This window comes from Melanerpes formicivorus, unplaced genomic scaffold (genome assembly GCF_026170545.1).
Source record: "Melanerpes formicivorus ecotype bairdi unplaced genomic scaffold, bMelFor1.0.p_v2 SCAF_27, whole genome shotgun sequence".
Lineage (NCBI taxonomy): Eukaryota > Metazoa > Chordata > Aves > Piciformes > Picidae > Melanerpes > Melanerpes formicivorus.
Genome location: NW_027142379.1, coordinates 9,806,254 through 9,820,629, shown reverse-complemented (window position 1 = coordinate 9,820,629; position 14,376 = coordinate 9,806,254). Strand labels below are relative to the sequence as shown.

Genomic DNA, 14,376 nt, shown 5'->3' with positions numbered 1-14,376 from the left:
GATGAGTTCATAATATATAGTTCTCCACCAATCCTGTGAAGCATCACATTTTGAAAGGCTATTGTTTCTTGTGGTGCCTACTTATTTGAGAGACCTATTTCATACCGAGTCAAAATAGCTGAGAAGGGCATCAAATGTGTATAAAAGGAATAACAGACCTTTCCCAGTCGTACACCATTTTGTATATGATGTGAAGTAAACCTCTTTTTTTTCCAGCTAATAAAATGTACTCTGCTCAACAGCACTTGAAATGAGCAGTGCTTTAACCAAGCTAAATGAGTGGACTCGTATGGTGTAGAAATTCTGGACTGTTAAAAAGTCCCAAGATTCAGCTCCTCATCTGAACAACTTGAATTTCTGATTTATTTTTTTTCTTTTCAAACCATGACTTTAAATGTCACTTCAGTACTACCACCCACCTAATTTGCTGAATTATGCATTGTTTAGTTAAAGTATTGTTCTCCTCCTTGTTATGTTTAGGTACCACCAGAGGTTCTCATTTGTTTTCCACGTCCCTTTATTTTCTCAGTTCAGGTTTCCTTCTCAGATGTACGTTATCAATTCCTTTCATAAGGAGTTTAGGTTCTCTCCTTTCATAAAGGTAATAATTTTATGAGTCAATAAAACCAAAAATCCTGTGCTTTGTTTCTCTCAACTGCATGGGGTTGCTGTGGCCAATGTGCAGAACCCGGCACTTGGATGTGTTAAATCTCATGCCATTGGATTCTGCCCATCTGTCCAGCCTGTTGAGGTCACTCTGCAGAGCCTCTACCCTCCAGCAGATCAACTCCTGCCCCCAGCTTGGTGTTGTCTGCAAATTTACTGATGATGGACTCAATACCCTCATCCAGATCATCAGTAAAGATGTTAAAGAGCATGGGGCCCAGCACTGATCCTTGGGGCACACCACTAATGACTGGCCGCCAGCTGGATGTGGCACCATTCACCACCACTCTCTAGGCTCAGCCCTTCAGCCAGTTCCTAACCCAATACCTCGAGTCCTGTGTCCAGTTCTGGGCCCCTCAGTTTAGGAGGGATGTTGACTTGCTGGAATGTGTCCAGAGAAGGGCAAGAAAGGTAGGGAGGGGTTTGGAACACAGCCCTATGAGGAGAGGCTGAGGGAGCTGGGGTTGCTTAGCCTGGAGAAGACAAGACTCAGGGGTGACCTTCTTGCTCTCTACAATTCCCTGAAGGGAGGTTGTAGACAGGCAGATGTTGGTCTCTTCTCCCAGGCAATCAGCACCAGAGCAAGAGGACACAGTCTCAGGCTGCTCCGGAGGACGTTTAGGCTGGAGGTTAGGAAGAAGTTCTATACAGAGAGAGTGATTGCCCATTGGAATGGGCTGCCTGGGGAGGTGGTAGTCACCATCATTGGAGGTGTTCAGGAGGAGACTTGATGGGGTGCTTGGTGCCATGGGTTAGGTGATTAGGTGGGTTGGATTGGTTGAGGGGTTGGACACGATGATCTTGAAGGTCTCTTCCAACCTGGTCTATTCTATTCTATTCTATTCTATTCTATTCTATTCTATTCTATTCTATTCTATTCTATTCTATTCTATTCTATTCTATTCCATTCCATTCCATTCCATTCCATTCCATTCCATTCCATTCCATTCCATTCCATTCCATTCTATTTCAGCATCTCTTCTCTTTCCCCTTTGCCAGTGTATGTTTGTTTCTAACTGTGACATATGTGTGGAGGTAGAAGTGGAATTTTTCGAAGCTCAGTGGTGCTTTTATTAGCAAAACTTTGTTACCCCAGTGTCTCAAAGATTTCTGGTTGAAAACGGCGTTCCCAGCTCCAGAGTAATTCAGTTTAATTGAAGCTTACTCACCGGCCTGGATTGTGGAGTCCATGTGCAAAAATCTCGGGAGGTTGGTTTGTGCTGTTAAAATGTGGGTTGCTCCGTGGTATGGAGTAAGGGACATTGCACAGGTCAGTGTTGACGTCGAGGCGCAATACAGAACCTGTAAAATCACTGAGAAGGTCGGAGGATAAAATAATTTGTTTCCAAAATATATATATATATATATATATATACTGGTAGATTTAATCCATAAATATTTTACTGGTAGATTTGAACCAGCAGAATAAACCACCCACTTTACTGAATAATCACACACAGACTGGGTTTATGGCATGGGCAAGTCCAAAGACTAGTGGCAGAACCTATCAAAGATTTAATTTGGCCAATATGTTGCCTTGTTACGTGGATACTAGAATGCCTCTGACCGTGCTCTTGGGAAGCAACTTGACAAACAGAGCAACTTTCCCTACATCAGTATTGTTTTATGGCTTCAAACATAAGGCCATTAGCTCTTTTATACTGTATTTCCTCTAGAGTAACTATGGATAGAACCACTATGGAGTTACAGAAAGTTTTTGCTAACACTTTGAATCCTACTCTTGAATTCAATGACTTCTTCTAGTCAGTACAGTCCAATGAATAATGATATATTAAGTATAAATAAAGGGGGGGGGGGGGTGTTGGGTTTGAATAAAAGAAAAGAAGTGATTGTATTGTTTGTATGATGATGTTGTTATTTTGTTGTGAAGAATCCTATCTTTCTTGTTACATGAAAGAGGACAGAGTAAAATATTTTCCTTAGTAAAATATATTCCTTAATTTAATGATTGTGTTGGAGGAAAGGAGGCCAGGAACTTTGAAGGAGCAGAAGAGCATAAAACCTCTTTTTTACAAGCCTGAGAAGATGTGATATTTAAATGGATTTTGCCTTTGTCATAGAGAATCTTTTTCAGTCTCCCCTTGGTTTACATTAAAGACAAGTATTAAAATTGCTCTCTGGTCTTGGTTGTAAGGTTATCCTCACTGCAAAGGGCAGAAGCACCTGCTACTTTTCTGCTAAGCCAGAGGCTCTGGGCATAGCAACTCCTTTTGGGTCTGTAAAAGCTCAGTATCAAACTTTCTCTTAACTAAGGCAAATGCTGCAACTCAGAGCAAAATGAAACAGAGGGAAAAAGCAGGCTGAGAAAATTGTATAGGTAGAACCCAAGCGGGATTGCTTCCTAAGTTCTTTAGACATTCTCCTAAATGATGCAGTGTTGTTACTGACAACAGTGTGTTTGTAGACACTTTTGTGGAATGTTTGCTCAATAAATTTCTTCTCCATAGAATAATAGTTTGGAAAAAAAAAGAAGTCTAACCTGTGCTTAAATGCAATTATATCTGCTGATGAGGGCTCCAATATTTGATTGGCTTGATAGCACACAAATACAAGAAGACATATTTAAGCAGTAAGGCTCGGGCACTGCAAATAGTAGGATTATGTAGTAAAGGAAGAGAGAGTAAGATTTGTCCTGACAAAGTGCTAATCACCTTTGATTCTATCCCAAATACTGTGCAAACCCAGAAGGCAGTAATAGAATTATCTTCATTGGCAGTTTTTGTACCTTAAACCATCCATCTCCTCCATATCATCTAAAGTGATCATGCCATCTCCAAGGAAAATGTATAGGAAGCCATCCGGGCCAAACAGAAGCTGTCCTCCTAGGTGCTTTCGATGCAGTTCTGCTACTTCTAAAAACACTCTTGCTGTTCTCATATCAACTTGGTGTGGATTTTTCCTGCAATATAAAGATATGAAGAGTTTTCACAGTTCACTCTCATTGTCCTTTCAAAAAGAAAAAGCCCTTGAGTCATTCAGATTATGCTTTAAGATGTGAATGTTGTAACTTGGTGCAAAACCCTCAAACAAATATTCCTGAGAAATTTCAGTTTTCCAGCATTCGCCAAAACAAAAAGATTTTGCTGCCTTCTAGACAACAAGTAGGAAATAGCTATAATTAAAAAGTGACAGAATCACTAAAGAAGAAGTCTTAAAAAGAACAAAGCAGTGTACTTACTGGCATTCCAAAACTACTCTATGACAGAAAATCAGCAATCATTTTTCTGCAAGTGCCCCAACTATACACCCTGTAAATCTGATAGCTCGCTTTAGAAATGGGCAATACTGCAATGACAAACTTGTTGACAAATACAGAACTGGTGAATGTTAGATTTCTACTGGTACCTGGACACTGTGTATTCTACGACCCTAAGGATATGGTCATGAGGTCCAATAGCCCACCGCTCTTGGTTGGTGGTATAAGACACATAGAGCTTTCCATTTTTCTTGTAATTGGGATGGAATGCAAGGCTTAACAGTCCTCTTTCATCTCCTCCCTGCAGTCAAATGAAAAACACAAAGAATTGTGAAGTTAATTATGTTCTTTATTGTGTTTCAGCTGGAACCAAAAAAAAAAAAAGAAAAGAAAAAGTTTCTTTCTTGTGGATAATCTTTGCCCAAACTCTTTTATTTCTTTCCTGACTACTGCACAAAAAGGATTATAAAACATTTCACTTTGGGGAAGTCTTTAAGAGTTAGAACAAGACAATTGTCTATGTAGTTATCTATGCACAAGTCTCTTACGCCACTTTTGTGGAGTGATTTGTGTATGTAATCTTAGGGAAGCCAAGAAGACAAGTTTAAGTGCTGTAAAGGATTCTTTGCTGGGTTACTAGGTTGCTTGTAATTCGTAGAAGGCAAATAAAAAGGTCTATAATCAGCAGTCACTTCTAATCCAAGTATCCAAAACCTAAAACACAGTGCTGGCTGCCAACTCCCACTGTCTTGGCAATATGTTTAGAAAACAGTTAAATTGCTTGTGTAATATGTAAACCTTTGTTTTACCCTGGAGGCAGCAACATCAGTTGTCACAACTATGGTGGTCTGTTCATCATAGCAAGCATACTGTAGGTAATAAGCAGCCTTGGTCTCTGTGCAGAGAAACCATAGTTTTACATGTGGTCCTTCAATGGAAAGGTTTTTGTTATTTTTTTTAACATAAAAATAGAAAAATCTCCAAACAACTTTCTTTTGTTACTATGTTTGCCACAAAGATTAGTAGAGTTATATGTTAAGCAGCACTGTGACAACGCAAATACCCCGTGTGCTTAAATAGAAGACGGTTTTCTTCTTGGCTTCTCCCTGTGTGTGCAATATTGCTAACCCGAAAATTGTATTTGTATACACGAAGAATAAAACCTAAGATTCGTTTGTTACTCCTGAGGTAGTGCAGGGGAGAGAAGCTGAGGCTCAGACATAAACAGGGGACAAAATTAATGATTCAGATGCAACTCATATAGGAGATTATTCACAAGCTGATAGTTGGTTTGGGGTCTAACTCAGCCTTTCAAACGAGTGACTCTGTTGTAGATTCAACTGCTGCAGCTCTGCACCCGTAAGGAGACAATGTTGTGCAACTCTAACCCCACCCATGATAACCAATTATGAAATTTTAAATTATAAGAGAGAATGAAGCTTTTAAAATGCATTTGCAATTCAGAGTGATGGATGGGCCTGTCTTCCTCTTGAAAAAACTTCCCACAAAAGGCCTAATTGGAAAAGTGCACAGCTTTAATTTACTTTAATTCAACATGATTGCCATACTTCCTTTTTAATCACAACCACCAAAGAGAAACCTGAGTCAGAAGTGGAGATGTAAATAGGTCAAGAGATTTCCATGCAAAGAGATTTGTACAGTGAAATCTGGATCCTGCTAATTTAGAGGTAGCCAAAAGTAGCTGGTTGGTTTGCTAGCAAAGTTGAGTTTCAGGGGGTTATCAGAGAGGTTCATTTGGAAAGTCTAGTCAGGGCTGCCAAATCAGTTGTAGTCACCACTGATGAAGGGACTTGTAACCTAGCTCTTTCTTCCTTTAGGAGCCAAAAACAATTTTGCAGCTGAGTCTGAACTGATTGCAGACATTATTGTACGAGTTTCTAAGAGTTTTGACCAAGTTGCTCTGATAAAGTCAGAAGCAAAGGGAGGCAAATCAGTTGCTTTGGGAACAGTAAGGCATATTCCAAAGATTCCTGACGAATGATTCTATCTGTTGTGCCTAGACAAAGACAGTCCTTTTTCTTCTTCTGAGAGATGAGTTCAACTCATTTAAGGGCCCAGGAATGTCAATGAGTCACCCCTGGCCTGCCATTCAAGGTGAGTTATTGAAAGTCTTTGTAAGAAAAGATCTTTCTGTTACTAAGCTGATACTTTATTTAGCACTTGATGTCATAGGATTAGTCTCAGCGCGAAAGTGAAGCTGTTGAAAGCGTAAACAGGTGAAGATTAAATTAAGAGCTTTTAATGAAGTACACATGAAACAGGAACTTGATGAATGAAACACAGGACCTGCAAGGTAGCACTAAAGGCAATTTGTGTGCACAGGGTCAGGCCAGAACTTCTACTGATTCCTGCCTTGGACAATGCTATTAGACTGCAATGTATTGCTTTGTTTGTAGAATGTATCAATTGCTTCCTGAAAAGTCACACCGCTTGCTGTTTTTCCAAGCAAGCCAAGCACACTGTGTTCTAAAAAGTCTATTTATTCATGTGTTCAATAAAAACTTTGGAAGTATCCCTCTAAGATACTGAAATCAGTGCAGCATCAAGCCATTAGCTGGCTTATGGTCAACTAGAAATCCAGCTGAGTTTTTTCCATACTTACTTCTTCTGGTTTTGGAAAACAATTGCTCATGTGTACTTTCAGCTTTATCACTAACTGGCAGACCTGTTCTTTCCAATTAAATCACTGCCACATCTTCCATAGCTTTTGAAACTATGTCAGTGGTGCCAGAAAGTATCTAGTTTTCTGTAGTGTTATGTCTCAGATGTTGTGGGGGAAACTGAGAGGTATCCAGCAAAATCCCTTATGAGCTGTCATTTTGGTACTGTCAAACTGAATAATTATGGACTAGCTTTCAAAATTCCAGATTACCTCTCCAGTATGATCCTCACTTTCATTTTTTTATCAATGGACTTTTGATGTCTACTGTGAAACCAGCTTCCCAGGTTTTATAGTCTTGTCCTGTAGATACCACGTGTCAAATATCTCTACATTTTTCTTGGCAGCTTAATAACTTGTTGAGGCCTTTTTAAGTCTGCCTTTAGATGAAATCAGCACCAACAAACTGTAGATGACATAGCAGCCTGTGTGAGACTCTGCACTACACTGTTTGATGAAATAACTATTAACGTGTGTCAGTCGTATAAGGAAGGGCAAGAAGAATGAGACAAATCTTTGTATTCCGTTGGGATGTCTGTTGAAAACAAAAAATGATGGCTGGCTGAAATGAGTATTAATTACCTAAACATACTGTGGACTGGGGCCCACTTAAATCCCTATTGTAACTGAACTTGGAAGCTCACACTTCCCATGTCTGCTTTGCAGCTCTTTAGTGTGAACACTCCTATCTTCTCCTCACAGTAATTGCACCTTTTGCGCCCATACCACACTTGTTTCAGAACCAGTTTTCCATGGGCCAGATTAGAAGCTTCATCTAAGGAGTTCTCTGAAAGGAACTCTAAAACCCAGTGTGGCCTAGTGCAGAACCACAAGCATGAAAATAATTTAATCAAAATTGTATTACCTTCAGCCAGTGCAAAGCCATGCAAAGATTAATTGTACACATTAAAGTGTTTCTTTGCTTTTCATTTTTAGATGGTACCTATGGTTAGGAACATTGTGTGCATTAAACTTGATGTGTTTCTTTACTTTTCATTTTCAAATGGTTGGCTAGGTACATTATGTCAGCTCTGAAAGTATAAAGTATATTACACCAGTAAGTATTCTCAACTGAAGTATGTTTTTAATCTTCCTTTTTGCATTGTATTTTTTGCCATAATATATTTGCACTTGTGAAACTCTGGGACAACTGCACAGCACCATCCACTTTATATTTGGGTTAAGACTAAGAGGAGTAATCATTTCATTGGAATATTGGTTTGTAGAACTCTGGGACAACTGCACAGCACCATTCAACTGATATTTGAGTTAAGACTAAGAGGAGTAATCACTTCATTGGAATATTGGTTTGTAAAACTCTGGGACAACTGCAACAGCACCATTCACCTTATATTTGGGTTAAGACTAAGAGGAGTAATCACTTCATTGGAATATTGGTTTGTAGAACTCTGGGACAACTGCAACAGCACCATTCACCTTATATTTGGGTTAAGACTAAGAGGAGTAATCACTTCATTGGAATACTGGGGTTTTCTTTCTAGAAAGCTGTTATTTTCATATAAGCACTCCTTGGAAGTGGGCTCTACTCCAATCTACATGCTCCCAAATGTACTCTGGTATATCTCTTGTATTATATACAGAAGTGTGATTATATTATTAAGCTGTTATACTTTTTCTGTAACAGAGAAACTTCTGCTGCAGTTATTTTTAAGACATGCTGCCATTTCATTACATCACTGTATGTATTATTTCCTATAGTAAATACAGAGAATTATATGGGAATGCCTTCACTGGTATTGTTAGCATTTCAAATAGATCCTGTTGCAAGCATGTCCCTTAATTACGTAACCTTAATTAATTTTAGTAAGCGAAACCAGACATGACCATTTATTTCCATTACTCTGTGTGGCTTACCAGTACACAATATAGGCAGCAGATTCTGAGTTTTCCTTCAAAACTGATTTCACATTTCACTCACTTTTCTAAAATGGTGGTATTTATGCTTAACAGCTTTTTCATCTGGTCAGTCCCATTCTCCTGGTGGAAATGGGTAGCAACCTTTTCTGAAAGGGGTTGTGCTTAAAATACATCAATGGTCATTTGTGACTTAAAGTACTAATTCTAATGCATTGTCTATCACTCCTTTTCAACTATTGTTATAGAGCAAATGCTGGGTAACTTGCTGAGTTAGTATGATCACCCTTACTTAGGTATATTTCCTATATAATAAATACCAGAACTAATATGCAGCATCATGTGTTTGATCTTAAGGAGTTCTATTTTCAATAAACATAGGAGAAGGGCACATGGAACATCTAAAGTCTCTTATCAGGCAGTACCATATGAGCTCCTCAGAAATGGGTTTCTAATTAGGAGATCCCAAAAGAATCTCTGTTTATGTGAACCTTCCTTTGCTGGGTCTTGCCGTAGAGCTGAAGATCAATGTCAGGGATTTTTCTCAGCAGGAAGTATTTGCTTAATCAACGTATTTTGGAAATTTGCCCCCAGCACAGGATAGAAACCTGACTATAGCAGAAGTAGAAGCTAGCAAAAGGTCTGCTGCAAGGGCACACCTTTGCCTTTCAAAGCTGCATCAACTATTTTGAGCAACGTAAGGAGGAGGTGCCTCTGGCAGGTGAAAGGCGACAACAAATACAGAATGAGAAAACCAGAACTTAATTGGGCTGTAGGTATGCTAGAGGAACAGAGCTCCTATAGACCTCTTGGGTGTTGAGAACTGAAGTGCTTTGCTATCTGAACATCTGTGGGGCCTGAGGCCTCTGGCAAGGGAAGAATTTGTAACATAAGACATTTACCTTAGGGAAAAATAATTACACTGATGTCATGGCTCAGTATAGTATACATACTAAACCCTATCTCCAAAGATTTTCCTTTTTTCCTATTGTGCTGCAAAGCTTCATGATTTTTTTTCCCTTTATTTATAAAAGGCTTTGCAACTATCTGAGGATTTTATTTAAAACACCTTCAACATTTTAAACTGTTTTTAACAAATGCACTCTTCGAATACTTGAGTTTAAAATAACTTTAGATACAGGAATTCTTTACAATTAAATGTATACAGGAAAAAATACTTACAGGGCCATACTCTTACTTGAACTTTAAGCATAAATCCTGCTGCAGTTAGAGGTGGGGTTTGTTTGGTTAGGTGCAGGCAGGACTGGTGGCTGAAGGGCACTCATCCCAAAGGTGTCTGCTCTGATGTTTGCAGTGATGTTTAAATGCTCAGATGTTTTTACAAGACAACCACAATCACAATAAAGTAATGACATCCCACTCCTTTAGTGCCCAGTGGGCCCAACTCTCAAACCCATCCAGTGGTAGTATGAAGGTGATCCCTAAGACCAGTTCTGCATGGATTTTGAATGGGGATTCTCTGCTCTTGGGGTAAAGTCAGAGCAGCTATCCACGGGAATTAAACACACAGAGTTATTACGCAGAATAGTTTTCCAGCAAAAGGGCTCTGGAGTGGCCAGAACTTAAACAGCAATAAATAAAAATGGTTTGAGATCTAGAGATAGCACTGGAACTTAACTCCTAGTTCTTGTTTAATTCTTACTTCTGTTGCAGCAAAGGCAGAATTTTGACATGGCCTCGATTGTGTTTTCTTTTCCTTACCTTCACAGTCCTTTGAAGATACCAGTCACTAAATGCAGGACCTCTCACTTCTAGTCCTAGTCCTCTGTACTTAATTTTTTAATTCCTCAACTCCAGATTTTGCTGTTCTGCTGGGCAAGTCTTTAGTTTAATCCAAATGACAATCCTCGTCCCTGATAATACAATCTTCCTTCCCGTCCTCCTAAAGAAAGTACATGAAACTTATAAATGCAGATACCAACCCAACATAAACCCACAGCTTGCCTCCTTCACACTCTTCTAGGAAGACATGAGTCCTGCTTTGACAACTCTCCCAATTATTGGTAAGGAGCAGCTAAAATCTTAAGACTGCCAAGAGCTAGCCAATAATTGAGAGGTTTTGGGCAGAGTGACATAGGACTGTGAGTGTGCTTGCAAGGAGGTGGCCATGAGCCCATGTGAGGTCTGCATCTGGACTGAGAAACTTTATGTACTGCACTACTTTAGGAGAATTGGAATAACAGAAGACAGTGGAAATCAGTCCCGGAAGAGGGAGATTCAAATAAAGACCAGATGATTATTGCATTCAGTAAAGCTGGCTCAAGAAGGTGTGAATTACACACTTTCCTGCACCACAGAGGCCTCTTGAGCTGTAAGCAGCATTCATCCTCTGGGAACACAGGTGGTGATTCCACCTCTGTCCCCAGCTGGATTTATTTTCAAGGAAGCTTTACATTCCACTAGCAATTCAGTGAGTGGTTCACCAGCGGAGGCCACTAAGGGAAGGTAAAAACATAAGCATGCTCCTTCTTACTTTCCTGGCATGCCTCCACTTTCTGCTGTTTATTTATTTATTTGGCCTATCTGCTCTCCTATGCTTTTCCTCTTCAGCATTCTTGCACTATAGACTGTCTTCTCCTGACAGCTTTTCAACTGCATTGGTGTGAGGTCTATTGTGTTGTAGAATTAGCCTTCTAGGAAAGCAGGAAAGCTTCCTTCAAGTGAACAAGCATGCAATAAGTGTTAGGAAATTTACTGACCATGAAAATCCTTCATTAATAGGGAGAATGGGCTTGATGACCTTTGTGGTTTTTCTCCTTCTTTCTGTTGCTTTTAAGCATTACCCACCTTTCCATGCCACATCTGGGGTAAAGGCAATTTTACAACTCTCTTTCAGTGGGCAGCCCAATAAAACGGGCTCAGATGACACCCAAAAGAGAACAGGCTACATTACCTTAACATTCACAAACACACTACATGATGTCAAGAGACTCCTAACCCCTTTTTCATTCATCACAGCAGTGACTTTATCTCTTCCAATCAAGGATGATTTTTCTTTTAGCTTTAGACCCTATTTTAAACCTATCTAGCATTAATTTCCCTAAACACAAACAATACAAAGAAACCTTCTTAGTGATTTACTGTTCTACCAATGCTCTGATTTGACTGTGGTCCTCTCAGTAGCATGTTTCATACATGGTAACATAAAGAGAGAATATACAGAGAGGTGTCCAAAGATATTAAGAATTATAATATATAGCATCCTGGCCTGCATTAGGAATAGTGTGGCCAGCAGGAGCAGGGAAGTCATTGTGCCCCTGTACTCTGCTTTGGTTAGGCCGCACCTTGAGTCCTGTGTCCAGTTCTGGGCCCCTCAGTTTAAGAAGGACATCGAAACACTTGAACGTGTCCAGAGAAGGGCAACAAGGCTGGGGAGAGGCCTTGAACACAAGCCCTATGAGGAGAGGCTGAGGGAGCTGGGATTGTTTAGCCTGGAGAAGAGGAGGCTCAGGGATGACCTCATTGCCCCCTACAACTACCTGAGGGGTGGTTGTGGCCAGGAAGGGGTTGGTCTCTTCTCCCAGGCAACCAGCACCAGAACAAGAGGACACAGTCTCAAGCTGCGCCAGGGGAGGTTTAGACTCGAGGTGAGGAGGAAGTTCTTCACCGAGCGAGTCATTCGTCATTGGAACGGGTTGCCCAGGGAGGTGGTTGAGTCACCATCCCTGGAGGTGTTCAAGAGGAGATTGGACGTGGCACTTGGTGCCATGGTCTAGTCATGGGGTCTGTGTTGATATGTTGGACTTGATGATCCTCGAGGTCCTTTCCAACCTAAGTTATACTGTGATACTCTGAATTCAATATATAACTTACTTTTATATGTCATGACATTTCAGCCAATCACTTTGCTCATTGCTACAGGTGAAAATATGCTATGGAAGAATAAAAATCTTACTATGATGCAAAGGTCTCTAGAAAAGAAATGTAAGGCACTTTAAAATGATGGTTGGTTTTTTTTTTGGGTGCTGAGGGAGGGGGAAATAAAAAGAGGCTGTATGGTGACACATTGCAAATTTGACAGTGCTTATGTAAAATGAACCAACCTACAACAAATTCTATACTCCGATAATTGAAAACAAATTCATGCTGTTTTACCGTGACCACTTTATATGGAAATTTAGGGATATAATTCAGAACAGAATAACAGTAATTATCATACTCTCTGCATTAAATTAAAACCAGAAATGTTGATTTGTCTAATTGTAGGCATTAGAAAAATAACTAGCTTCAAAAATGAGCGATGCAAATGGAAGGATGCCCTGATGACATTACTCTGTCTTGCAAACAATTCTCCCTTTCTCCTTTGGCTTTCAGTAGTGAACTGCTGTCTCTTACTGCAGATACTTGTTTTTTCTGCTTGTAATGGGAATGTTGCATTCACATAAGCCATATAGAGGGCAGGGGCATAAAGCAGCAAACTACACCCAGCTTGAAAGAAGAAAGCTACATTTTAAGGGCAACAAGGCTGGTGAGAGGCCTTGAGCACAAGCCCTATGAGGAGAGGCTGAGGGAGCTGGGATTGTTTAGCCTGGAGAAGAGGAGGCTCAGGGGTGACCTCATTGTCCTCTACAGCTACCTGACAGGTGGTTGTAGCCAGGAAGGGGTTGGTCTCTTCTCCCAGGCAACCAGCACCAGAACAAGGGGACACAGTCTCAAGCTGTGCCAGGGGAGGTTTTGACTTGAGGTGAGGAGAAAGTTCTTCACCGAGCGAGTTGTTCGTCATTGGAATGTGCTGCCCAGGGAGGTGGTGGAGTCACCGTCCTTGGAGGCATTCAAGAGGGGATTGGATGTGGCACTTGGTGCCATGGTCTAGTCATGAGGTCTGTGTTGATAGGTTGGACTCGATGATCCTCGAGGTCTCTTCCAACCTGAGCTATACTGTGATACTGTGATACTGTGATTTTCCCATTTAGATTGGTCCCCACGTCATCACTGGTGTCTGTATGCTAATGGATATTAAAGCTTGCTCAGCAAGTGATAAAAGCTGCTCGCAGTCTGTGCTGTGCAACTACAACAAATAAAGGCACACATTAACAGGATATCTTTTGCCAGAGAGTAGTGAAGTACTAGTGGCACTTCAGTCAGTCCAGACTGTTTATTTTCCCCCCAAAATTAGTACAGTGATCATTCACGTTTGCAACATAACCTAGATTAAACAGTGAGCTTCATCACAGAATCATAGAATGCACTGGGTTGGAAGGAACCTCTAGAGGTCATCTAGTCCACCCCACCTGCAGTAAGCAGGGACATCCCCAATGAGATCAGGTTGCTCACAGCCCCATCAAGCCTAACCTAGAATGTCTCCAGGGATGGTGCATCTACCACCTCTGTGGGCAGCCTGTGTCAGTTTTAGGAGAAGAGTGAGTTCAGATGGCTTATCAAAATTATTCTAATCTTCACTTTAAATATAAAACCAAACAGAGCTTTGGTGGGGACATGGGGAGCACCCAGGTGCCAGGCAGTAGTAAGCATATCTGTGATGAACTGGTGGGGAAGAAGACCTGGCTGAATGGGGAACTTTACTTGGAACTCAGGAGATAAAGGAGGGTTTATGGCCTTGGGAAAAAAGGGCAGGAACTCAGGAGAACTACAAGGATTTGTGAAGTTATGCAGGGACAAAATTAGAAGGGCCAAAGCCCAACTAGAAATTATTCTAGCTACTGCATAAAAGAAAACAACAAATGCATCTATAAATGCATTAGCAGCAAGAGGAGGACTAAGGAGAGTCTTCCTCCTTTACTGGATGCAGGGGGAAACAGTGACAAAGGTCAAGGAAAAGGCTGAGGTATTCAATACCTTCCTTGTCCCAGTGACAGAAGCCACAAGACAGAGACAAGAAGCATATGAAAGATTTACTGTAATTGATGCTTATGTTCCACCTGTCATCCTTTCTGGGGTTCTCTGCTGAAGGCTGAGA

At 40.6% G+C, this 14,376-nt stretch overlaps 1 protein-coding gene across 1 annotated transcript in view; it reads right to left on the bottom strand.

The window, feature by feature from the left end:
- HHIP (hedgehog interacting protein) overlaps positions 1 to 14,376 on the bottom strand; it is an 82,356-nt gene that overhangs the window by 22,646 nt on the left and 45,334 nt on the right. The window contains exons 5-7 of the mRNA XM_068154062.1: positions 4,033 to 4,184; positions 3,413 to 3,586; positions 1,836 to 1,979 (exon numbers count right to left, since the gene is read on the bottom strand). Coding sequence (XP_068010163.1) covers positions 1,836 to 1,979; positions 3,413 to 3,586; positions 4,033 to 4,184 — 470 coding nt within the window. The remainder of the gene's footprint in view (positions 1 to 1,835; positions 1,980 to 3,412; positions 3,587 to 4,032; positions 4,185 to 14,376) is intronic.